The 24787-nt window shown below is 38.9% G+C and overlaps 1 protein-coding gene across 3 annotated transcripts in view; it reads left to right on the forward strand.

Annotated features, from left to right (window-relative positions):
• ARHGAP26 (Rho GTPase activating protein 26) overlaps window positions 1-24787 on the forward strand; it is a 431709-nt gene that overhangs the window by 327541 nt on the left and 79381 nt on the right. For 2 of the 3 annotated variants that reach the window (XM_063447382.1, XM_063447383.1), the window contains exons 21-22: window positions 15803-15850; window positions 21379-21414. In XM_063447382.1, the coding sequence (XP_063303452.1) occupies window positions 15803-15850; window positions 21379-21414 (84 nt within the window). The remainder of the gene's footprint in view (window positions 1-15802; window positions 15851-21378; window positions 21415-24787) is intronic. The other variant, XM_063447384.1, reaches the window with a different exon arrangement.

Genomic DNA, 24787 nt, shown 5'->3' on the forward strand with positions numbered 1-24787 from the left:
CACCCATGTGCGGCGGGTATTGCCCAAAATTGCAATGGGGGAGAACCTATTGTTCCCCATCCATGAGTGGCTGTTGGGAGCCCTACATGAATAGGGGGGACCTACTGCCCCCCCTTGGGGACCCGAAGATGATACAGGGGGACCTATTGCCCACGCCCCCAGCCATGTGTGGTGGACCAAAATTACAATGGGGGAACATTTTTCCCCCTGGCACCATGAGATGATACAGGGACATATTGTCTCCCCGGACCCTGCATGAAAATAGGGGGGAACCTTTTACCCCCCACCCCCTCGGCCCCCCACCCATGAGCGGCGGATGGGGGCCCAAAATTACAAGGGGGGATCCTATTTTTTTCCTCCCTACCCATGAGCAGCGGGTGTGGGCCCTAAGATGTTACAGGGGGACCTATTGTCTCCCAGCCCCCACTAATGTGTGGCGGGTGAAGGCCCTACATGAAAATAGGGGGGGGGGGACCTATTGCCCCCCCACAGCCCCCACCCATGTGTGATGGGTGGGGGCCCTACATTAAAATAGGGGGAGACCTATTGCCCCCACCCATGAGCGGCGGGTGGGGGTCCTAAGATGATACAGAGGGACCTATTTTTCTCCCCGGTCCCCACCTATGTGCGGCGTGTAAGGGACCCAAAATTACAATGGGGGGGGAACCTATTATTCTCGCCCCCACCCATGAGCAGCGGGTGAGGGCCCTAAGATGATACGGAGACATATTGTCTCCCCGGGCCCTGCTTGAAAATGGGGGGACCTATTACCTCCCCACCCATGTGCAGCAGGTGGGGGCCCAAAATTACAAAGGGGGGAACCTATTGTTCCCCTCCCACGCATGAGCAGCAGGTGGGGGCACGAAGATGATACCGGGGGACCTTTTGTCTCCCCAGCCCCCAGTAATGTGCGGCGGGTGAAGGCCCTACATGCGGCGCGTGGGGGCCCTAAGATGATACGGGGGGACCTGGTGTCTCCCCGGCCCCCAGCCATGTGCGGCAGGTGGGGGCCCATAAGTACAATGGGGGGGAACCTATTTTTTCCAATGGGCGACAGGTGGGGAGTATGTGAAAACCCATCACCCCCCCGTAAGTGACCCTAGTCACCCCCCCCCTTTCTTTAAATAAATTACTACCTATCCCCCTCATCCTAAAATAGTGAGGGGGGAAGTAATCTAAATACCTGTAAAAAAAAATAATAATTATACTTGCCATTAGATGTCTTTTTTTTTCTAAAACCTTATTTTTTAGAAGTTCGATGGAAATTATGGATTATTATTTGGCCTTTTTTGAGGCTGAAAAAAGGTTTTAGAAAAAATACCTCTAATGGTAAGTATAATTTTTTTTTATTATTTTTTACAGGTATTTGGATTTACTTCCCACGCCCTCACTGTTTTTAGGGGGGGGGGGGGGTAGGTAGTAATTTGTTTAAACGGTGGGTGACTAGGGGCCTGGTGACCTTGTTGTGGGCAGGGAGTTTTCACTTAGCCCATGCGTGGGGGCCGGGGGGACAATAAGTCCCCTGTATCATCTTAGGGCCCCTACCCGCCACATGGGGGGGGGGGGAGGGGAAGGGACAATAGATCCCCCCCCATTGTCATTTTGGGCCTGCACCTGCTGCTCATGGGTGGGGACTGGGGGGAGGACCTATGTCCTCCCCCCCATTGTCACTAGGGCCCCCACCCGCCACACATGGGTGGGGCCAGGGAGACAATAGGTCCCCCCCGTATCATCTTAGGGCCCCCACCAGCCGGGGGGGACAATAGGTTCTCTGATTCAGCTCACTGCAATGATTCCCTATGAGTGTCATTTGATTGGCGAGAAGCTAGTGATTGGACCTGAACGATAAGTAACTGATGACACGAAAGGGGTGGGGCGTGATGCCACGAGGTCAACTAAACAACTGTAAGAAATGTAAATAGTAATAATAATTAAATAATTGTAATGGTATTTGGTACTATACACTATATAAATATATAAAAAATACATCAGAAATATTACACACTGGAAAATAGTACAGTGTTCCTTTAAGAGATGTGAATGAATTCCGTCACTTAAACAGTGATTAACTGCATTAAAACATGACTCTTCCTTAGAAGTGTAAGCCAACCTGCAGCTTGAGGGGATAAAGAGAATTTGCTGTCCACCTAATTCAAATAAAACATTATTTTCTAGCTCTTGCGTGGGAGTCGGATGGTCTGAAGGAAAGAACTAACCATATTATTTACTCTGTGATCATTCTTTCTTAAGATGTAAGAAAGCGCTCATAGGTAAACAAAAGCAATTGATTTTTTTTGTAGCAACCGAGGTGAAAGTCCCACCAGTGGAGAGCAATACTAGGTGGCTCCGGTTGTATGGTGAGATTCAGATTTTGGGCCATAGTGTTTTTTTTTGGTTTTTTTTTCACCCTTTTATATCTGATATCGGTAACTATCTGTGTCTCTAAGAGCACGCACACTCTCTGTGTAGGTGTTTATTGATCGTTTTATTTGGGTCTTGAGTAAAACGCTTTCTAAGCATTCTTTAAGGAAAAGACTGCAGAGGGAAAATGAACTAAGGGTAAAGAAGGTAAACTACTGAAGGGTAAATGGTTAGGAGAAAGTGAGATAGGAACTAAAGAAATAACAAAGGCTTAGAGAAAGAAAGTGATAAGACGCTTGAGATGAAGAGTCATGGTAGTCAAATTGTAAAATTCTCTGGATGGGGAAACAGTTGAAAATTTGTATTAAACATATGCCTGTGTGAGAGAGTTACAGACTGTGTTCAAAGGTAGAAATAGCAGCAGACTGTGTTCAAAGGCAGAAATAGTAGTACTCTGTATTATTATTATTATTATTATTATTATTATTATTGCCATTTATATAGCGCCAACAGATTCCGTAGCGCTTTACAATATTTTGAGAGGGGCAAAATATGTATGAGCAAGATCATTTTTTCTCTACTCCAGTCAATGATTGGCCCAAAAAGCTGCCTTCTCACTGGGTTCTGGATTTGAAGATCCATGAAGTATGTCCTTGTTTGAACCTTGTCACAGATTTATTACCTTTGTAATGGAAGGGGCAGTGAATTGTAAAGCTTTTAACGATTTCATAGCTGCATAGAATTAAAATATATATATATATATTATAATATAAACTTTTCACGTGTCCGGCAAGGACTGAAACGTCGACACTTCTTTGTATTACTTGATGCTTGAATAAACAGCACGATTAGAAATATTATTGAGCCCTGATGTTCGGCGTGCACTCGGCGCTACTGCGCATGTCTGTCATCGGCATGAACTTCCACGTCATGTGATCGGGAGGCCGGGTTTGCATCCAGTAAGCGTCACAGTATCTTAGCAACCGCTGATACATTCAGCTTTTGTTGCTTCTGTGTTTCCAGCCACCGTCAGGAGAACATCTCCCTTCTGAAATAAAGCCAGCCTCTCGGTGACATCGGGTTCTAACATTCCGATAGTTAGCGCTTGCCGAAAATCCTGATAAACAGGAGAACTATCAAATCACACATATTAGAATCTAAATACAGTTAATTACACACATCTCCTGTCTATACAATATAAAGCAACTACCATAAAAATAATAAATAATAATCATAAAAATTATGATGACATAAAAGTGTAAACAGGAAGGTGGAAAATCTGTGAAAAAAACACAGTATGAAAATATATGTGCAAAAGTGAAAATATGTGTATATTATGTCAACCGTGTATGCAGATACATATACAAGGGTATCTAAGTGCCTATGTTATATGATGATCCCAAGTAATATATAGTCAATATTTACATGTGTAGCATATTATAAAGGGGTATTCCCTTATTAATCAATAGTGATATTTTAAGAGGAAAAAATGAGACGTAAACACGTGTCAATAAGTGTATAAATATACTATATGTGCCAAAGAATTATTATTCTGGCCTAAAAGGACAGACAGGTAGGAAAGGGAAGGATGTGCAACAGGACATATAAATTCCAAACAATCATGATTCAGATATGTAGATAGTTGTCCTACCTGTCTGTCTGTCCATTTGTATTATTGGTTTGGTTTCCATATATATTTTAGTGATGGTTGGCTGCACTCACGGATTCTTTAAAACGTAACTTTTATTTGTAGTATTAAGAGCAGATCATCTGCTCTTATTACTACAAATAAAAGTAAAGTTTTAAAGAATCCGTGAGTGCAGCCAACCATCACTATTATTTGGATACTGGAGCCTCGGTGATGCACCCGGTCACATAACTGAAGCCTGAGTGCAAGGTACATTTGTATATATGTATATATGTATATATGTGTATATATATATATATATATATATATGTATGTATGTATGTATGTATGTATATATATATATATAATATTTCAGTGCCACTTTTTAGTGCAGAAAAACTTTATAAAGCTTCCTAATTGTCCTTAAAAGAGGCAAGATAAGAAGTAATAAATATGAGTACTTGGGTATAAATGTTCTCTAAATACCTGTAGATGCATTCAGTAAAAAAAACACCTGATGGCTGTGTTCTTTTGTATTTTATGCTTGGAAAAGTGTGGTCAGGAATAAGGGTAGATTTACACACTTTCTGTTGGTGTAGAATTAAAAAAAGATATATACACTCACACAATCTGTATAATGTGTGTGTGTATATATGGAACCAGGGGCAAAGCCGAAACATGCTTTTATTTGTATTTATTTCAGTGGCCTTGCTATCAAAATCTCCTCAAATGTATACTTTCCTGTAATCACCCACCAAAGAGGCATTTAAAGCTAGGGTGCAAGGCATACATAGAAAAAATGGCATGTTTCAGTTCCCCCTCTTCTTTGTATATTTGGAGTCCAGATTTGCATATGCCTATAAGTGTGTACATTTTCATGCTTGCAATGTATTGTGTTTGAATCAGAGTATGCGAGTAGTATGTATACAGCTGTGGAAATGCATAAACTACATGCATGTGTTTGGTTTTATACTCCCTTGTCCCAGAGACCTGTTCTTTGGAGTAATTTGATTTCTGTTATGTAGATGTTGTTTATTGACATTATTACATCTGATCATTCTATATACAGTTGTAATCAGAATTATTCAACCCACATTGAAAATCAGGTTTGTCAAAACTTACAGACTTTCAGTTGTTTGCCGTAAACAAATAAAACAAAAGCAATTGAAATAGCTCAACACAACGGATGCTTCAAGTGCTTTCCCCAAATTCAAATGAAAATGCAACTTATGACTTCTCTGGTCTCTCAATTTTTAAACTCCTTCATGTCAAACATCTTTAGTACTCTGTAGAGCACCCTTTTGCTGTTATGACCAGCTGCAGACAAGAAGCAAAGCCAGACTCCAGCTTCTGGCAGCGTTCCTGAGGAATATTAGCCCATTGCTCATGAGCAATGGCCTCCAGTTCCGTAATATTCTTGGGTTTGCTTGCTGCAACTGCCTAATTAAAATCTCACCAGAGATTTTCTGTCGTTCAAGTCAAGTGACTGTGATGGCCACTATAGAATTTTCCAGGGCTACTTCTTCAACCAAGCCTTGGTGGAATTTTTTGTAAATTTTTTTTGGGGGTTAAGCATTTATTAAAAGACCACTATAGGCACCCAGACCACTTCAGCTCAATGAAGTTGTCTGGGTGCCAGGTCCATCTAGGATTAATCCTGCAGCTGTAAACCTAGCAGTTTCAGAGCAGTTTCTAATGGCTGTCTCATTGACTGCTGCTAGAGGTGTTTCCGCGCTTCTCACTGTGATTTTCACAGTGAGAAGACGCCAGCATCCATAGGAAAGCATTGCGAATGCTTTCCTATAGACTGGCTGAATGCGCGCACGGCTCTTGCCGCGCATTCAGCCGATGACGACCGAAAGAGGAGGAGAGTCCCCAGTGCCGAGGGAGCCCGGCGCTGAAGAAAGGTGAGTGTTTAACCCCCTTCCTCCCCCTTCAGCCCCTCAGAGTGGGACCCTCAGGGCACTATAGTGCCAGGAAAACGAGTTTGTTTTCCTGGCACTATAGTGGTCCTTTAAGTGGCTTATAAATTACTAATAACTAATCCACAAATAACCAGCATTACATATAAAGGTACATAGATACTTGTACTTAAAATACCAAAGCCTTTTAGGTGTTCAACCACAAGAAACCTGACTGTGTTTTATCTCTAACAAAATCCATCCTCTATGATGCTAACAAAGAGTAGACTTGCACATGGATGGAAAATTCAGTTAGTCCGAATAGTTTTATCAGAAAATGAAAAACTATTCAGTCAAACCGAATTGCGAACATGTTTTTTTATTTTTTTATTTATTCATTTTTATTTTATCAGCATTGCCAAAAACAGAAAAAACAAATACAAATAAATCCAATATGTCCTTACAGTTCAACATAGTAAATTCATATAAATCTAATACAGAGATAATTCGGATTCAAGGCAATGTACTCGTTCCAAAGAAAGACACACAAAAAAAAATCTGTACATAATTGTGGACTGCATACCTTGGGACTCTGCAACATGGTGCGACAATTACAGTATATCCAATGGGGTTCTTATTTTATTAGGTAGTCATGGAAATACTTATCTTAAACCACACAACCATCCATAATTTAGCATAGAGAGAGAGAGCGCCCACCGGACCACCAGGGAATCGTATTAATAATTTAAAAAAAGGTATTTATGAACTCACCCTGTCACAGCCCCCTTTACTGGCTGTGGGATGACAGCCCCCCCCTCCCCCCCCACCATGTCACCCCTTCATACACACACACCACGTCACAGCCCCTTTCCACACACCCTGTCACACCCATACCCTATCATCCTCACGCGCACACACACTCACCATTCCCAAACACTTTCAGCCCCCACACACTGTCACCCACTTCCCTCAGCCACACTCACATTAAACCTCCTAGTTCTGTCACTCTCACCCCTTCCAACCATACCAAACTCACCTGCCCTTGCTTTACCACAATTACCCTATCACATTAACCCCCCAATCCTGTCTGACTCAACCTTCTCTTGCACTGTCGCACACAGTCCCCAACCCTGTCGCATGTCGCACTCATCCGCCATCAGTCTGTCCCACTCACCCCCTTCACCCCGCCACACACACCCTACTACATAACCCCCTCCAATCCTGTCCTCCCACTGTGCCACACTCGCCCCAAACCCTGTCACACTACCCCCCCAAACCCTGCCGCACTCACCCTTTCACATTAACCTAATCCTGCCACATTAACCCTCTTCATCTTGTCACATTCACCCCAAGCCTGTGATACACCCCCCAAATGCCACACGCAGCCTGTCACATTAACCTCCTCCAATCCTGTTACATGCCTATTAACCCCCAATTGGGAACACGTGGGATAGGTGACAGCATTGTAACATGTCTGTGTGATACAAAAGTGAATACAAATAACACTGCTGATGATGTCAGCAGACAGCTTGCAGGTCTGAAGCAGACAGGGGCAGAGCCAGCAGCTTCAGGCCTGAATACAAGTAAGATTTTACTATATTTAGGGAGGCGCGGGGTGGGGTGGGGGGGGGGGTAGATGGTGGATTTAACACTATAGGATCCGTGTGTGTTTGTGTTCCTGACCCTATAGTGCTCCTTTAAGTGATTTGTAAACAAGAACCAGGATTTTAAATTAAAACCCAAAATTAACTTCTAAATCCAGGGTAAGGGCTGACATGTGAGGTTGGTGTGAGAACCTGTATGTCAGAGTTGATAGCAGCCCTGTAGGGAGACCGAGACTACGTTAATAGTTGTTTGAAAAAGGAAAGATAAAAGATTTTATTTTTTATAGATTTATAGTAAATGGAGATAATAGGCACCCAGACCACTTAATCTCATTGAAGTGGTCTGGGTGCAGTGGCCCTGTCTATTTTACCCTGCAATGTAAGAAACTGCAATGTTTACATTGCATAGGTTAAGTCCACCTCTAATAGCTGTCTAGAGCAAGTAGAGGTGCTTCCTGCTAACTGACAGAGTTTTGCTCTATGAATGGATGTTGAACATCCTCACACTTTTCATGAGGACATCTCACATCTTCAAATTCCCCGTAGGAAAGCTTTCCTAAGGGGAGGGTTTACTGGGTGTGCTGCAAGCACCACGCATGCACGTTAGATCCCACATTCGCCATGACATTGCAGGATGAGTAGAACTAGCCTGTGCAAATGGAGCCTTGGTGCTGGAATTAAGGGAAGTAAAAAAATTATAATTGTACCCATTAAACATCGGATAGAGGGGGGAGGGGGGGGGGGGGGCACCTAATAAGTTAGAAATGTAAACTTGTATTCCTAACACTATATTGTCCCTTCAATTTAACATGAATTATATATTCTATGTTGGAGCACGGCTGAAAGCTCATAATGTGTTAGAAATCAGATCATTATTAGATACTTCTAGATTCATGCTTTCTGTCCTTTAGACAGATCGGAAATAATGGTCTACCTTAACAATCAATCTCAACAAACAAGATTCCATTCCCAGATCTAAGAAGGCTTTCTCACATAATGCCGTTCTATAGCTCTCTGTATGTTTTGAGTAAGTGCAGCTTTCAGCAAATTGAAAGTACTCAAATTTAATAGGATTTGTGTTTTCATTCCGTATGATATAGAATATGCGGCTCTTATTTATTTAATCTCAAATTAATCGCTAAACCTTCAGTTAAAATGAAAATATCTTAACCAAGTCTGCAAATTTAAACTGCTTAAACTGTGGCTTTCGTTTTGAACATACTGAGCTTTAACCACATATAATTGTAGGTAATTATCTCGACATTCTAATCTAAAGACCTGGAAACTTTATTACTCAATAAGTGAATTTTGTGTTATCAGTTTCCTTTGAGAGTAGTACAGTCCAGCCGTTTCGGTAAGAGTCTGCTAACCACTATTTCATCATTTATTCCTTTATTATTCAAATCCTGGTGAAATGGGATGATGATCCCAGAGTATATTTTAACATCATAGACATTTCCTGTATTTAGCTTCAAGTGCCTTCGGAATTTTTTTTTTTGGCCTGCCAGAGATTTTCTTCCAGGTAGGATTTTGCATCTGAAAGAGGACCTTAATCTTATGTAAGGGAGAAAGCCTAGTCAATTTACTTTCTATTCCCCTTAGTGTTATCAAATTGCAATGCGATTAGTCTAAAACATGAGTAACCAAAATATAGATCATCCCCAGATGGTTTAGAATATAAAGTCGCTTAGTGGGCCAATGTGACTCTCAATTGCTTTTGTTTGTATATAATACACAAGATCCAGCACACGCACCTATCTACTAAACAGCAACTTCAATGTTGACAGATTTTATTATTTTTTTTTTTATTATTTTTTTTTAAACTCCTAATCTAGGCAAAAATTATGGGGGTTTAGTTATATTATATGATCATACATTGCATAAGCCTGCCACAACGTCAATGTACCCCATCTTTGGCAGGTCCTACTCTAACAGCCTAATGTCTGCTCTTATGAGATTATAAATAAATAAACTAACAGAATTTTTTAATGACCAGCTTTAAGGAGAACCTCCCTTTCTGAAGTCTGAACATTTCTGAGCAAGCCGACACAATTAATTGTATGTGTCGTCTTGCTCAGAAATGCTTCAGACTTGAGAAAGGGAGGTTCTCCTGAAAGCTGGTCATTAAAAAATTCTGTTGGTCCAATAAAAAAAGGTATTATAAGATAAGAATTGTATCTGTTTTTTTACATCTACTTCACTGGACAAATACGGCTACAATCTCTACATACATCAAAATCCAGGACACATCCAGTTCAGTTTTTCTGATTTATGTTATGTTGCTCTTGTTTGAGCACTTACTAAACACAGGAATCACTGGAATAGGGTGGCTTTCCCACCTACCAATTTACAATAACAAAATATAGCTGCAAGACACACCATTCCTCTGGCTCTTTCTCCCTCACTCTGCAGCAGGCTGATCCCTTCTTTTAAAAGCCTGCCTGCTAATTGTCCAGCTATAGGTGAGTATCAATTAGTTCACCTCTCTGGAACTTCTAAGGTATATACAAGTCCTGGTCTGGCTGTTACCTATCAACTAGTGCTATTGGAGCGCTATTGCTATTGCTATTGGAGCACTGGCCCACCCTGCTCTCCATATGCTCCACCCCAGGGACCCTTACGATGGTTTGCAGAGTACCAGCAATAAAAAAAAATGATTGGAATGAAAATTAATCTATATTTAGGTGGATATGTTTTTTGATCAAAAAAATATAAAAAAAAAATTTCCTCCCATTTTTTTTTTCTTAATGAATATATTTTGTAATAATTATAATAAAGACTTTGTTACATCTATATTTGGTTTTTATCTTTTGTAGAGCTTTCCAAGTGTCTCTAAGAAAGCCGTATTGTTGCTATTTGAGTTACATAATCAGAATCACTTTGATGTGTTGAAAAGAATAGGGTGGTTATTTCCTTTATTTCCTCTTTCATATCTCTGTGGTTTTAAAATTGGAGATGTTGAGCCTTCCTCAAATAAAACATCTTCCTGTGCCATTGCCAAAATGTAAATGAGTATTTTTATTGTAATATATGGTAATAATTATTTTGTATGTCCTTCAACTGTCTTTGTGATATGTCTCTTACTCAGACCCCTACATCTAGTAACAGGTGTTCACAAAAACAGCAGAAGATGATCTAAAACAGATTAAAGGATGGGAGACCCTTCCTGATTCTGCAAAATTACATTAATGCGATGTGACACTTAATTTGAGCACTTACCACATGTAATCAGTCAATATGGGGCTACTAAGTATTGGCCCAGAAGACCGGTTACATCCCAGACACCAGCTGATAACTATGAACGAGGAGGGGAGCAGCGCCTCCGTCAAATCCAGGTCAGTATTTAATAAGAAGAGGCGGCGCCAGCTTGCTACTCTTTTTCCAGGAGCTGGTTTTCATGTTCCAACCCTCATTTTTTTCTAACTTTTTATCTCCACTATATCCCCTCCAATCTACCTATACAGCCAGTTAGTTATATCTGATATTCCCTTTGATAAACAGCGGCCGCACCGATCTTGCTACTCCCTTTGTAGTGGCTGGCTTCTTATCTCCAGCTCCCCTTCCTTTACTTTATATGTGAGCTACACAAATGCCACCTTAATCTATATATTGTTGCTGCGGCGATCACGTGTTGCAGACCGTGGCACCATTGGGGTACATATCTCCCTTTGTCATTTTTCATTCTTATTCTGGCCATAGACCTTGTTTTTAGATTTTAAAAAAATGAATGAAGTTGGGCACCCTTTATTCATAATGTTTATAACATTGTTAAACCTGATTTGCTTTGATATTAATTGCTTCAAGGTCACGTGACTATGACATAATGTGATTTTCAAACCCGCAATTTACTCTATTTATACAGTAACGGTTCTTTTGCCTGTAAGAGTTTGATAAAACCTGTAAATTAGGTGAAACGCATTTGTGTTTTGTTTTATTTCTTCTGTTCACATAAACGGTTTTCAATAAAATATGTGAATTTTTATTACCTTTTGACAGTCCTGCTTTTATCTTAATGTTTGGATATTACTTTCCTTGGTGGGGGGAGCATACCACCTATTCTTTGTGGCTTGAGCAAAACCACTTTTTCCTTTTATTAAAAAAAAGAAAAAAAAAGTTTATTAGACAGTGAGCATTAGATTTTTCTTTTATCTATATACACGACAGTGAGTATGTAACACAGTGAGTATTTATACCACATTCATCCAAGAGTGGGAAACCTATAAATATCCAAGAGTGTGGATTGTTTCTCTCCACGCTATTCAGTAGGAGCCATTAGAAGGCTTTAATAAATTTGAGTGTGCACTTGTATGTATTCACCCAATGCAGTATATCCATTATACTGCACTATATTAGTGCCACTTTCTGTTTTCATTTCATACCTCTAGACTAGCCCCCATTGGGCCAAGATACCAAGTTTCTATGAACAGGCATGGATTACACCGCCCGGGTGCATTAAATCAGAGCTAATTATAAGCTCCATCTTTTTTGTTTTCTCCAATCACTAATCTTGTTACACTATCTTACCCCTTACCCTCTAATTCTTGTTACTAACCTGACATTGGACTATTTCAAGGTCCTGCTCCCTTCTTTCTGCATACATACTACTTATGATCAGAAAGTAGAGTGTCTGGTTTGGGTTGCCTACTTTACTGCATAACAAGCGCTAGAAACCTGCTAATTAGAGATGTCCCGAACAGTTCGCTGGCGAACATAGCTTGTTCGCGGCGGGTGAACATATGCGATGTTCGGTCCGCCCCCTATTTGTCATCATTGAGTAAACTTTGACCCTGTACCTCACAGTCAGCAGACACATTCCAGCCAATCAGCAGCAGACCCCTCCCTCCCACCTCCATGACGAATAGGGGGCGGATCGAACATTGCATATGTTCTCCACGAACAAGCTATGTTCGCCGGCGAACTGTTCGGGACATCTCTACTGCTAATCCTGGTTATCGTCTACTAGCTGTTAATTGTATGTATCTGCTGCCAAATGTTCAAAAGAGTGCAAGCACTAGTTTATAATTACAAATTTTTTTATGGCACAACATATTCCACAGCACTGTACAATAGGTTAACAAATCAAACACTAAATTCCTAAAAAACATGATTGACATACTGAAACACCACGTGAAGAGGGCACTGCCTAAACAAGCTTACTGTCTGGAGTTTAGCTCCACTGAGTTAAAATTTTAGAGGCAGGTAATTGCTTAGAGCACATGCCTTGCAAAGACTTCTCATTCATCTACATTAGGAAGTCTGCGATTGGACAGTCACAGGAAGTCTGGACTGGGTTAGAATGGGAGGGCTTGCAAATATATGTGTATGTGTATATATATATATATATATATATATATATATATATATATATATATATATATATATATATATATATATATATATATATATATATATAAATATATAATATAAAATGTGTGTGTACAGACACTCCTTTACCAACCGGGTTCCGTTCTTACGACTTGGCCGTAAAACAAATTGGTAAGTGAGGATGTGCAAAAGATCGTGTGCACCAGTGTTGGTCTATGTTCAGGGCATTTTCCCTGAACACAGATTAGAGGGATTCCCTGCTCTAGTGCATTTGCCCTGCTTCTCTGGATGGCAATGTTGGGAGTATGCATATAGCATTTGGTAATGGTACCAGGGGACTCCAGACACTACAGCCAATTCAGTGAGGTGAAGCAGTCACAGTGCCTGCAGTGTCACTTTAATCAAAGCTCTAACTTTAAATAAAACACTGCTTTTTGGTTAGAGTGATCCTTTAATAAATAACCCAAAATGCAATATTATAGGTAATGTATTAATATCTGTACTGGATGGAAATAAACATAACTTTCTTTAAAATATCATTTTTAAAAATGGCTCAGAACAATAGACAGGTAATGTGTATTAGAAAGTTATTTTATCTGTATGTCTGCAAAAGCAGCCATGTGTTTATCATTTATCAAGTTCTGCATGATTGCTTTCCTCCATTACATTTTATTCCATCCCTTTGTGAAGAGCAGATCGATTCTGGAAGCCTCCGACATGTCAGCAGTATGGAGTCATGCAACTTTTTGTTCATTTTGATTTAAAATGTAGGAACTATGCAAAATGACGATGAGTATTAAACCTGTATTATATATTGCAGCTGGAGCAATAGCTGCTGCTCTATCTCACTTCTTGTGTACTTCATGACTTCTTAAATTAAAGCACAAGTGGGGACTGCCTTATTGTGATGACAGTAAATCAGGCTTCTAAAATAAACATTTAATTAAATGTTATTGTCATGTGCACTTTAAGAACACTGTACATATTTTGCATGCATATCTTACTGTACATATTTCTGTGTCAAATTTGCTGAATCCAATGAGTCTTTAAAAATAGTATTGGATTTCAGTCTATATCATCATCATTATTCTGCTCGGAATGCAATATTGGTCTGAGGGTTTATGTTACAGTTCTGTGCAAGATCCAGATTATTTTTATTCCATTGAAGGCATTAATAATATGACCAATGTTTACTTATGGCTTTTAAAATCTGTCTTAAAACAACTTGCCAAAGATCTTCTGAGAATGTAATGTTTGCAGAGTCATGCGATAATCTAACCGCTGAATTCTCTAAAAATAAATCAATAAAATTGCATGTGGCTGGCAGAAATGTATACAGCGACTCATATCTGCACTGGTGATGGCTGAGTCTACACTCTATGTATTTAGACACTTCTATGTTCGTGACTAGAGCTTTGTTACCAAATGAGCAAACTTGCTCGTGGACTCATGCCAATCCTTTGCTCTGACAAACAAAAAGTCACCCTTCCTGTTTGAGGTAAGGGAGTGAAGAAAAAAAACATTACTTTTCTTTATTGTGTATCGTAAAAAAAAAACGTAATCTTCGGTGTGTGAAGGACAGTCTGTGATGTGACTGTCTAATATTGTGGAGGACAATCTGTGATGTGACTGTCTAATATTGTGGAGGACAATCTGTGATGTGACTGTCTAATATTGTGGAGGACAATCTGTGATGTGACTGTCTAATATTGTGGAGGACAATCTGTGATGTTGACTGTCTAATATTGTGGAGGACAATCTGTGATGTTGACTGTCTAATATTGTGGAGGACAATCTGTGATGTTGACTGTCTAATATTGTGGAGGACAATCTGTGATGTTGACTGTCTAATATTGTGGAGGACAATCTGTGATGTTGACTGTCTAATATTGTGGAGGACAATCTGTGATGTGACTGTCTAATATTGTGGAGGACAATCTGTGATGTTGACTGTCTAATATTGTGGAGGACAATCTGTGATGTTGACTGTCTAATATTGTGGAGGACAATCTGTGATGTTGACTGTCTAATATTGTGGAGGACAATCTGTGATGTGACTGTCTAATATTGTGGAGGACAGTCTGTGATGTGACTCTCTAATTACACACAGGCTGCAGACATGTCCAGATGTTTTTGCTTATTGAATATGTGCAATCTATGTGAAGTTAGAATCTGTATTGTTTATTTGTAAGGAAATTAAGGAAAGCAGTCAGTCACAGAAATTACATTATGTTTAATAATACAAGCTATTAAATTGTATTTGAATAGACTGTCAAATGTTTATAAAAAAAATAACCTAAAACAGTTGTCAAACCATTTAATGCTCAATCTCAGTCAATGTATTTCCATTTTTAAGGCATTCATTCATATTGAAGGGACCCTCAAAGCACCATTTTTAGTGTTTATTTGTACGCTGTGGGTGCCTTCCCCTGTTTTTTTTTTGTCAAACCACTTTGAAGCAGTTTGACAAAATAAATAGAGTCCACACCTTACCTGATAATGTCATAATTATGCATTTTTTCCTTATTCGGGAATTCATACAAATGAGAGGCTATAAGCACAAGAGGAAATAGGGAAAGCACTTTCAGCATGCCCACGTTTCCATTGATCATTTCACTGATAACATTTTGACCATGGGAGCCAATGTGGTGGATACATCGTCTTGTAAATCATTACACATCATCTGAAAACCTCTTTTGTGCTTCCACACAAACACTGGCACAGAGGAAGAGGAATCTTCCATATTACAATGTTGCAAGTTGAGCCATGTGCTTTGCATAATTAGGAATGTATTCTAGTTTTTGCCACACCCTTTGTGTGTGATTTGACAGAAATTGAAGAATTGTACCTATAGCCTCGGAAGCACTACAATAAGTTTTAGTGTTTATGGTGCTTAAAGTGTCCATTTGTGAGTTTCCTGCAATGTTCAGTTAGTACTTTTTTTTTTGTATTTTCATACTGTTGAATATTTTTGTCCTTTTCAGCTTGCTGTTGCCTGATAATGCAACACTTTCTTCCAAACTGATGAAAAGGTGACAATGGTGTTTGTGGTGGATTTAGCATTTCTTACACAACTCCGAAACATTATCTAAATAATCTTTTTCAATACCCTTATTCAAGTTGGGTTTAACATCTCAAAATATCGTCTAGCAATAAATATGGGTCCATAATCCATTTGAATTATTTAAACTAGGGATATCCATTCTCTAATATCATATTTGAAACCTTTACATACATTCTTTTTTTACTATAATCCTGCCTGCTTTAGTTCTCCATATAATTTTTGGATCAACTTTTGAAATTATATAATTTTTTTGTCAATGGATTAAAAATATGAAAATATTACAAAATTAAAATCATTTTCATATTAATTCATTTTAAAAGCTTATACAACCATACTAACTTGAGGCCAAAGTTCATAATAGAGTTTTAAGTCTGTTAATGACATTATAAAATAAAGTTTACAAAAGATGATTTTGATAATTTATTGGTAATGCTGTTCACGGTATTCTTGGTAAAAAAAAAAAAAATTTGTTTGTGATTGTTTTTTTTTATTCTAAATGTGGTGCTCTTTAAATGATGTCACTATGGTTGCATTCATTCCAGGTATTGCATTTTTAAACTTATGCTTTGTTTTAAAAAAAACAAACAAAAACAAAATAACCTCAGACCTGAGGTATCCACTAAAGTCCAAACTATTTAGTTTTTTCATTGCCACGTAATTCCAGCATTCTGCTCTTCTCTGGAATGAATATTGAAAATCCGAGAACTTGTTAACCATTTCCATGTGGTATTTTGTTTTGTTTTACATAATTATTAAAGATTTAGAAGTGGCCATCAAAATCCAGCAGTTGGACAACATGTTGCAATGGTGGAACAGAAACAAAAAACCTTGCATAACAGAATTACTGTGTTTGGTTACCAGGGCTTTATTGTTGAACAAACAAATGCAAGTACAACATTGCACACTAGAGGCATTGTTACACCATAAAAAGCCGCACACACTCACATACAGCATGTGTGATTTGAGCATCACCATCATTTCCTCATCAGGCAAAAAGCATTGGCCAAATGTCAGAATTGCAGCTTTTAATTTCTTTGGAAGCGGAGCACAATTTATGTTTCCCATTTGAATTTATTTTCCAGTAGCACACCCTCCCTCTGCCTATTTAATATCTTCAAAGCAGAAGATAAAGATACACTATGACTCAAGAAAATGCAAGCTAGCAGTTAAGTCTCCATTTACTCTGATAATGATCAAATTTGCAAAATATGAGAGTGGCTGATAGCTGAAGCAAGTATTTCAGACATTTTTTGACCTTTAACAATAGATCATAGTACAGGCAATTGGGCATCAATTTTCTTTAAAATCCCAAGGGCCTGGCACTTTTTTTTTTTTTTTGTGGCGATAGCGCTTCCAAGCATTGCCATTTTTTCCCAGCCACTTGCTTGAAGACTATATGTGCGTATTACAGGTGAAGTTAAAGGGACACTGTCGTCACTATAATTTAATCTTTTTGACTTGGTTATAGTGTCTGGAGTTCCCTATGACTGTCCCTCCATTCAGTGTTAAAACATTTTAGAGTAGTTTAACACTAAATAAAGGTCCCTGGCTACCCGCAGTCCAGCCCCTTCTGGAGGTAGCTAAGTCAGAGATTACGCTCTTCCTTGTAGTCATACCCTTCATACCATCCGTTGGAAATCTGACAGGCTAAAATCACTTAGCTGACACATTTAACCAATCACAGCTGGCCATGCTGTTCAGGCTAATACTTCATCATGAGCCCAAGCAGCACAGAGGGGGATGGGCTGCTGGAACTCTATTTTAGCATTAAAACGTAAAAAAATGTAATGCTGAATGAGATTCCCCACACTATGATCAGTTTGAGATAAAGCAGATACAGTGCCTACAGTGTCCCATTAAGGCCTGTTGTATCTTTGTTTTGCGTGTTTAGCTCGGAATAAAGCCGTATATACTCAAGTATAAGCAGAGTTTTTCAGCCCATTTTTTGTGCTGAAAAACCCCAACTCGGCTTATACTCGAGTCAATGTCTGTATTATGGCAATTTGCATTGCCATAATACAGACAGGGGGCTGTGGGGGCTGCAGAGCGGTTACTTACCTCTCCTGCAGCTCCTGTCAGCTCTCTCCTCCTCCGCGGCGGTCCGTTCAGCACCTCGGTCAGCTCCCAGTGTAAGTCTTGCGAGAGCCGCGGGGTCATAGTGCGGCTCTCGCAAGACTTAGTGTGAGCTGACAGAGAAGCTGCACTGACCGGCGCGGAGGAGAAGGGTGCTGACAGGAGCTGCAAGAGAGGTAAGTGCTCTCCGCCAGCCCCCCTCCCCCCCCACTGAACTGCCAATGCCACTGGACCACCAGGGAAGGAGAGCCCCCCTCCCTGCCATGTATCAAGCAGGGAGGGGGGACGAAAACAAATGAAATAAGATAATAATAATAATAATTAAATAAAAAATAATAATAATAAAAAATTATTAAAATAATTTAAAAAATAATAATAAAATTGCCCACCCCCACCAAGGCTCAGCTACACACACACACTGCACTCATATACACACACACACACACACACACACACACTGCACTCATATACACACACACACTGCACTCATATACACACACACACACACACACACACTGCACTCATATACACACACACACACACACACTGCACTCATATACACACACACACACACTGCACTCATACACACGCTGCACTCATACGTACACACGCTGCACTCATGCACACTGCATTCATTATATACACACACTGTAAATAAATATTAAATTAATATACCTTTTTTAGGATCTAATTTTATTTAGAAATTTACCAGTAGCTACTGCATTTCCCACCGTAGTCTTATACTCGAGTCAATAAGTTTTCCCAGTTTTTTGGGTAAAATTAGGGGCCTCGGCTTATATTCGGGTCGGCTTATACTCGAGTATATACGGTAGATTGAATTTGCCAGATGAAATCTGCAGACTGCCGCACTGTGACCTGTATTTTGAGAATTAGTCTGCTTGTGGCACCTCTGTCTTCCTAACACTTCTCTTTAAATAAACAGATCTGTCTGCACCTAGTTTTCTGCAGATCTAGAATCAACAACATGGCTGTAATTGCTGTACTTGTGAGTTTCTAAGGACAACATGCAAGCCATATCAGTGAGCTAATAAAACATAGTAATTAATTATTAGTCAGCAAGCCGTGTCTATGACTACCACAGGCATAATAAATTAGCAAGTGCAGCACATCACCCTATTTGCTTGCTTCTGGATCTCTGGTTAACACTTAATAAGAACACACAGGGGTCTGTGCTCCTTTATAGCTGTCCAAAATGCTGCACATTTATTTAAAGGTAACAGATTTAGATGAATGGAGAGATTTTAGTACATTACTATCCTGTCTATTCACAAGGAACCAGTTTAACCAACCCCCTAAAACAATGTACTCATTCAGAGTTATTTCTTGGGTTGACTGTGAGGTTGGAAAATGTGTACAGAACCTTATTCATGCTTTTAAAAGGGCAGTGATGAACCGCTTAAAAATGTTTTTTTTTATTTTTTTTTATTTATTTTTTTTTAATTGCGTAACAGGTGATTAATACTGGTATAAGCCATGTCTGTCACTGAGGCTTTTTTATTTTTATTTAACGCTAAAACTCCTATCGTGCTCTGCAAACTGCTGGTTAAACAAAAAGGGTTTTAGTCACATTTGATGCACCTGACAGATAGTGTCCTGTGCAAACACAGGTGAGTTGTTGCTTTAAACCAGGGGTCCTCAGACTCTGGCCCCCCAGATGTTGCTGAACTAGAACTCTCATGATTCTCTGGCTATCTATGTAATTCAAAGAATCATAGGAGTTGTAGTGCAGCAACATCTGGAGGGCCACGAGAGAACCCGGTGCTGGGTTAGGGTATGCAAATAAATGGTTAACCATTTATTCACCACGGAACGGGGCGGGCTCTATAGCGTTAGGAATAAATACTTGTATTCCTAACGCTATAGTGTTCCTTTAATAATACAAATGTGAGTGAGCAGGAGAGGGTAAAAAAAAAAGAAGAAAAATGGGCAGAATAAAATAACATTATAGAACTAGCAATTAATTGACATACCACATGGATGAAACATTTCAGCTTGCTTGAGTTATTCCATGACAGTTCATAAAAGTCAGTCGAAATCTGCAGTTTCATAATTGAGGTCAGAAACACCTCACTGGCTGTAGTCATGGAGGTTTTAGTGCTTTGCTAGCAATATGTGTCTGCCTCTCTTGCTTATTATTACAGCCCATCAAAAAGCATAGGAAACCTGCAATTGTTGCTCCCGATTGGAGTATTCCAAAACCCTGACTGAGGCTGTGTTGGGAAATCAGTGGAGGGCTTGCAAAAGTTGCCGACATATACCCCCAAAGAAAACCTTGACAATAAAATGCATGCATGTTTTCTTTGGGAGAATACCACTCAAATTGTTAATATATATATATATATATATATATATATATATATATATATTATTCAATTGGGTGTTTCTTTAATACCGCTCAATTTTTTTTTTTAGATGTTTGATCTCAAATCCCTAGATACCTGCCTACTTAAAGGGACACTATAGTCACCTGAACAACTTCAGCTTAATGAAGCAGTTTTGGTGTATAGAACATGCCCCTGCAGCCTCACTGCTCAATCCTCTGCCATTTAGGAGTTAAATCCCTTTGTTTACGAACCCTAGTCACACCTCCCTGCATATGACTTGCACAGCCTTCCATAAACACTTCCTGTAAAGAGAGCCCTGTTTAGGCTTTCTTTATTGCAAGTTCTGTTTAATTAAGATGTTCTTATCCCTTGCTATGTTAATAGCTTGTTAGACCCTGCAAGAGCCTCCTGTATGTATTTAAAGTTTAATTTAGAGATTGAGATACAATTATTTAAGGTAAATTACATCTGTTTGAAAGTGAAACCAGTTTTTTTTTTTCATGCAGGCTCTGTCAATCATAGCCAGGGGAGGTGTGGCTAGGGCTGCATAAACAGAAACAAAGTGATTTAACTCCTAAATGACCGTGAATTGAGCAGTGAAATTGCAGGGGAATGATCTATACACTAAAACTGCTTTATTTAGCTAAAGTAATTTAGGTGACTATAGTGTTCCTTTAAAGTGGCACTCTTAGCAATACTACAGCTCCAGAGGCCCAATCTCTTAAAGCCGAATTTACACTTATGCAGTATCAGTATTTGCTGTATCCAACCTGACAGTGATGAACCTATTGCTCTGCTTCAGTTAAATTTTTTATTTTTATTTTTTATTTTTCTGTGTAGTGTTTTCATGAAAATGGATTACCCTTGCCTATCAAAATAAGTGTAAAAACTTCCTATTTGAGTTAAATAACGTTACCTGTAATGAATGCACACCACCTGGGTTTAGTCTAGACTATGATTTCTGTGACTGGTGTATACAGCAAAATGCTTTTTGCTGACCTACATTTTTTTCTGTCTTTCTGCAGTCACGTGCCAGAAAAACTTGTTGTTTCATGTTCCCCTTTAATGTGTTTTGCAGATTGAACCCAAAAAATATATCTGGCCTTTTATCAAGGTAAGTGGGCTTGTTTTAAGCTGTACATTTGTTATAAAACAATAAAACCTTGTGTGCATGTGTCATTGGCTTATTCAGGATTACTTCAGTAAATTGCTTTACTAGTGAGTTGCGTGGCAATATCTCAACACAAGGGACACGATATTCAGATATTTCATGAATGTTTAATGCATTAACACTCAGCACTCTAAGCACTTTATCTCAATTCACCAAAGAGAGAGCAGATGGGCACCTGGGTACATTACATCTGCTACATGACGACAGACATTTTCCATCCAGGGACTAGCTGTGTATTGGGTGCCCCAGCACCAGGCTAAATTGCCGTCATGTAGATTTAGGTTCTGTGGGCACTTTTGCAAGAGTTGGGGTGAGATTGTTATCTTGTCAAAGAAAAACAAAATATCTCTATATAAATCTGTTTACCACTTGAACAAAAATGAGCAATTTATCTATTTTTTTATTTTTGCATTGTTAATAAAACTTTAGGTGATAATGTTTTCGCAATGCACACCCTAATGTGCCACTGAACATTTTGTCGGGTCAATATTATTTTGATTTAACCTTTTCAAAATAGTCATCACTAGCTTTTATTTTACACATTTATGTGTTATTGGAATACTATGTTTGGTTTCTCATTCACTGAACCTGGTATTGCTAAATTTGTTCGGTCTCTTCCTGTCTTTTTTCCCTACACATATGTTTGTTTGCACATTTGTATTTCCAACCATTGCACAGGTGAAGTGATTTAGTCATTAAACATTCAGTTGAATTGAGCCGTCTGCCATCTTGCCAACAAGATGGCCCACTTGTAGGCCTTCATCAGCCACTCATATTGCATGCAAAACTCCCACATTAGAGCTGTCGCTACCTGCGCAATAGCTCCTTAGGTAGCCTACGCCAGCTGTTTAGAGCAGTGATAATGTCACTGCCTTAGAACTGGGAAATCCATCTAACGATGTATATATAGCTGCCTACCACAAATCCAGAGCAGGGCGTCATTTGCCTCGAAGTATCCCATTTCAAGAATTGTGAAGTTCTACACAATACTATGGTGCTACATAAATGATTATAAATGTAATAATACTTTTACCTAAAATGTGCCAGCATTGCCCAATAGGTAAAATAGACCTACAAATATATAATGGCAAATAAATATAGGCCTACAGGTGCTGACAAGAATAATCAGTCCCTGCAGGCTTTTTGCAGTAAACACTTTTTTTTTTCTTTACAGAGAAAATGCAGTGTTTACATTACAGCCTAGGGATACCTACACTGGCCATTCTTCAGATAGATATTTATGCCTCCCATCATTTATTCAATAAATTATAGAAACACCCCAGTGTCCAATCTAACGCTAATGCATCATTGAAAACCTGATGCACATCCAATGCTTTATTATAAACACATCATGTGACCCAGTGCCAAATGACCCAGCAATGTTTTACATTGCAGGGATCACATGACCGGAACACTGCACCCAGAAAACTTCATTAAAATGAAGTGATCTAAGTAAGTAGTGGTCTGTTAATTATGTAATACCGCTCCTTATTTATCTAGTACATTCTGGGTGGAGTTAGGGACTGCACAGGTGGGTAACAGTCACCTAGACATCATTTGCAGAGATCAATAGTTTACTAAATTTTGATCACCTAAATATTTGTTTAGGCAGTGATCGTTCCAGTTTGAATGGGTATAAAATCTTTTTTTTATTTTTTATTTTTTGTCAAATTGGACGATGGAAAACCAGCATTTGCAATTAGTTTGTCATGGATGAAATTGTTGAATGGATTCTCTAGATTGGTTTGAACAATCAGTGTCCGTCTACAAATTATTTAAGACTTTTTAATAATCGGCTGATTATTGTTCCTATTTCTACAATGTTTTCTAAGCATTGTCCCTCTTTGCAATTTTATTGTTGCCTGCCAACTTCTATTAATCTGCTAGTTTTATTCCCTCAAATATAATAAAGGGGATTTAACTTTTTAAGATAAAGGCCGAGTATGGATAGATCTATATAAGTGGAGGAACAGTGGAAATCGGTGATTAAGACTCCTGCTTCCTAAAAGCTCCAGTTAATTATAGACTTCTCTTAAGAAGACCAGCTGAGTTTCCAGCTGTGTGTGTACATACAGGAGTATGATGTGTTGCATAGCTCTATCACGGACAATCCCCAGTTGGCATTTCAGCCATGTTGGGATTCAATTTTACCTGTATCCAAGATAACATACGTTAGATGTTCTGTATAAAAACAACCACATTTTTATTCTTACTCTAGTGATGATGCCAAGTCTCCTTCTAGCCAAAAGAGACTGGCTTTGCAGATTGTTTCAAAAGCCAAGGGAACATAAAGTAATTACAGGCTTGTCAGTGGGACAAAACCACAGCCTGTGAGAAAGGCTTCATTATGTTGTGGTCACTTAGAGATCACGTTTTTGTCTTGTGGCTTTACGTGTTAACGCCTTTTTTATCATTATTATTATTGGCTTTGCTTGCTTGTGGAATAGTCAAATGTAAAAACTCCTTGAGCTGTATATATGTCTAGAATATTGTGCTAAAATGTACATTAGCTGTCAAGAAATGTTTCTCTCTGCCATTGTCATACTTCCCTTCATTGTAAGAATGTTGTTTCATAAATAAGTTATTTTAAATCTTTTTTTTTTTTTCCTGTAACATTACACATATTTCATATGGCTGTCTCAAATTAATTTGACTATGATGCCCAACAATGAGTAGTCTTCTTTTTTTTTTTCTTTCTTTCTTTTATTAGCAGAATGTTTGATAGCCATTGGGTTCAGGAAGTAACATGTATTAGCTGCATAACTGGTAGAAAAGTCATATTTTTATACATTGTATTTAAGAGGAACTGTTACCTTTTCAGTTAACAGTTCCTCTTCTCCCACAGTAAACACTACTAAATCTGTTACATTGTGGTGGGGTTCTGTGGACGAGTATAAACATACTTAAAGGCACACTATAGTCAAAATAACAATTTTAGCTTAATGAATCCATTTTGGTGTATAGATCATGCCCCGGTAGTCTCACTTTTTTTTTAAGCTTCATAAAGCTAAAGTTATTTTGGGGATTACAGTGTCCCTTTAAATCACTTTGTATATGCAGCTCTAGTCACACCTCCCTGCATGTGACTTGCACAGCCTTCCTAAACGCTTCCTGTAAAGAGTCATCTAATGTTTACACTTCCTTTATTGCAAATGCTGTTTAATTTAGAATGTGTCCCTCACTGTTAATGGCTTGCTACACCCTGTAGGAGTATGTCATCAAATTGCAGAGCAGGTGATAAAAACCTTTAAAGCAAGATACTCTGATTAAAAGTAAAACCATTTTTTCATGCATGCCGTGTCATTCACAGCCAAGA

Source organism: Pelobates fuscus, chromosome 3 (genome assembly GCF_036172605.1).
Source record: "Pelobates fuscus isolate aPelFus1 chromosome 3, aPelFus1.pri, whole genome shotgun sequence".
Classification (NCBI taxonomy): domain Eukaryota; kingdom Metazoa; phylum Chordata; class Amphibia; order Anura; family Pelobatidae; genus Pelobates; species Pelobates fuscus.